The sequence below is a fragment of the Hippocampus comes genome, unplaced genomic scaffold, assembly GCF_001891065.2.
Source record: "Hippocampus comes isolate QL1 unplaced genomic scaffold, H_comes_QL1_v1.1 C17022215, whole genome shotgun sequence".
Taxonomy (NCBI): Eukaryota; Metazoa; Chordata; class Actinopteri; order Syngnathiformes; family Syngnathidae; genus Hippocampus; species Hippocampus comes.
In genome coordinates, this window is record NW_017841879.1 from 1 (window position 1) to 1,918 (window position 1,918).

General features: G+C 48.6%; 1 protein-coding gene across 1 annotated transcript; it reads left to right on the forward strand.

Moving 5' to 3' along the window:
- The first annotated feature begins 44 nt into the window (after positions 1 to 44).
- Positions 45 to 1,908, forward strand: LOC109509720 (thrombospondin type-1 domain-containing protein 4-like). Its single transcript, XM_019859536.1, has 4 exons — positions 45 to 255; positions 328 to 507; positions 1,088 to 1,232; positions 1,304 to 1,908. Exons 1-4 carry the CDS (start codon positions 100 to 102, stop codon positions 1,447 to 1,449), a joined length of 627 nt encoding a protein of 208 aa, XP_019715095.1. The 5' UTR covers positions 45 to 99; the 3' UTR covers positions 1,450 to 1,908.
- The last annotated feature ends 10 nt before the right edge of the window (positions 1,909 to 1,918 follow it).

Consider the following 1,918-nt stretch of genomic DNA (forward strand, 5'->3'; position numbering starts at 1 on the left):
AATATACCCGCAGAGTAGATGAAGCATCTATAAATGTGATGTTTATGGTGAAATATAAATAGACAGCGACTTTTCTTGTAGTGTTCTGCTGAGTGCGGGATGGGCGTACGAACGCGAGATGTCTTGTGCTTGACCAATCACATCAGCAGCCTCCCTCTGGAGGGTTGCGGCAGCGAGCGACCTCCCGACTCTCAAGTGTGCGACACGGGCCCTTGCGACAACGCCATTGAGTGGTTCACCGGCCCCTGGAGCCAGGTATGAACACTCAACGAGGACGAACACGTGACTTTTCAAGCAACATTAAAGTTGCATGTGATTGTTTGCCAGTGTTCCGCAGAGTGCGGTGTGGGCAAGCAGGAGCGGGCGGTGGTGTGTCTCATGAGGTCCCGAGACACGGTTGCCGTGGCGCCCCAGTACGAGTGCTCGTCGCTGGAAAGACCGCTTAGCCAGCAGAGCTGCAACGTGAAAGCGTGCGGAGCAAAGTGGTACTACACGGAATGGAGCGCTGTGAGTGACGCCCCCTTGCGTACCATCACGCGGCATCATCATACACAACCTGGATCGTTTCCTCATTTACTAACAACTTCTTGTCAAAGAAGCCAAACCAAGGTAAAACAAATAGATGAAGAAAGTGAGAATGAAATAATCTGACCATCGGGACATGTTCAAGCAAGGCGTGCTCTCGAGTTAGCATCAATGGTGTCTTCAAATTTGGAAGCAGTCAATCGACCTTTTTAAAGGGTGAAATTCGGCACTTTGCCAGGTGGTGACATGGTGTGTAAACATGCGAACATGGACTTTGAAGCCCTAACCCTAGTTTAAAATCCTACTTTGAAACCGCAGCCCTAGTTTCCAACCCTCCTTTGAAATGAGCTGTATTTTAAACCCTACTTTGAAATCACAACCTTAGTTTAATTCCCTAATTTGAAACCTAGCCCTTATCCAAAACCCTACTTTGAAATCCTAACCTTAGTTTTAAACACTTGATATATCATTTTTACAGGCAGAAGTATTGCAGTTTCATGAAGGTGGATATTTCAAGCGTAAATGGAAAGGTTTATCAAATGTGTCTTTCGACTCCGCGTAGTGCTCCAAAACATGCGAGCGAGGATTCCGTGTGCGTGAGGTGCGCTGTCTTTCCGAAGATATGCAGTCCAGCACCAGCTGTGAGGAGCGGCTCAAACCGGCCGAACGGGAAGACTGCAACCCCGAACCTTGTGTATCTCAAATCGGTTGGTCTGAAAAACCGCACCAATTGCTTAGCTTGATTCCGACCCTGAGACTTGTGACATTTCCGTCGCAGACCAGCACTGCAAAGACGAGTACTTCAACTGCAACGTGGTGGTCCAGGCCCGCCTGTGCGTCTACGACTACTACAAGAAGACCTGCTGCGCATCCTGCTCTCGCCACCCCCACAGACACTCCGTGGTCCACAAGGGGCGCAGCTAACACTCATCGGGACAGGAAGTAAAAACATTTGCATGCGGCAAACAATGAAAATCCACTCAACAGATGGCACCAAGTTGAGGAAATGGCCTCTGTTAATCTATTCAAAAGTTCTGTCCACATTTGTCGGGTGCGTTCTTTAAGACCTTTTGCGGTCTGGGTCCTTCGAAGGCTCCTGCTCGTGTAGCTTGCGTGGACCGCATGAACTGTGGCGAATTAGGCCTAGCCAAGAAGAAGAACGCCGTAGAAGAAAAGCAGAGCAATGTAGACTACAAAAGTGTGCTTCGAAGCAAGCCTCAGGGCCCGTCTCCATTGTGAATTCGGACACTGGTGTGTGGTCGAGGCGCGTAGGAAATTATGCCTTTGACGGCTATCCAAATTCGTAGGCTGTGTAGCCTACAAATTTGCATACAGCCAAGGACGCATTCAAGAACACTGGGAATTTGGATTTACCCTATTATTTTTTTTTTTT

What these genes read in the sequence shown, in the direction of transcription:
- LOC109509720 (XM_019859536.1), top strand. Translation starts at nt 100, where the DNA reads ATGGGCGTACGAACGCGAGATGTCTTGTGCTTGACCAATCACATCAGC. An exon ending in TCACCGGCCCCTGGAGCCAG is followed by an intron (nt 256 to 327) that starts GTATGAACACTC and finishes ATTGTTTGCCAG; the next exon opens with TGTTCCGCAGAGTGCGGTGT. An exon ending in ACCTTGTGTATCTCAAATCG is followed by an intron (nt 1,233 to 1,303) that starts GTTGGTCTGAAA and finishes TTTCCGTCGCAG; the next exon opens with ACCAGCACTGCAAAGACGAG.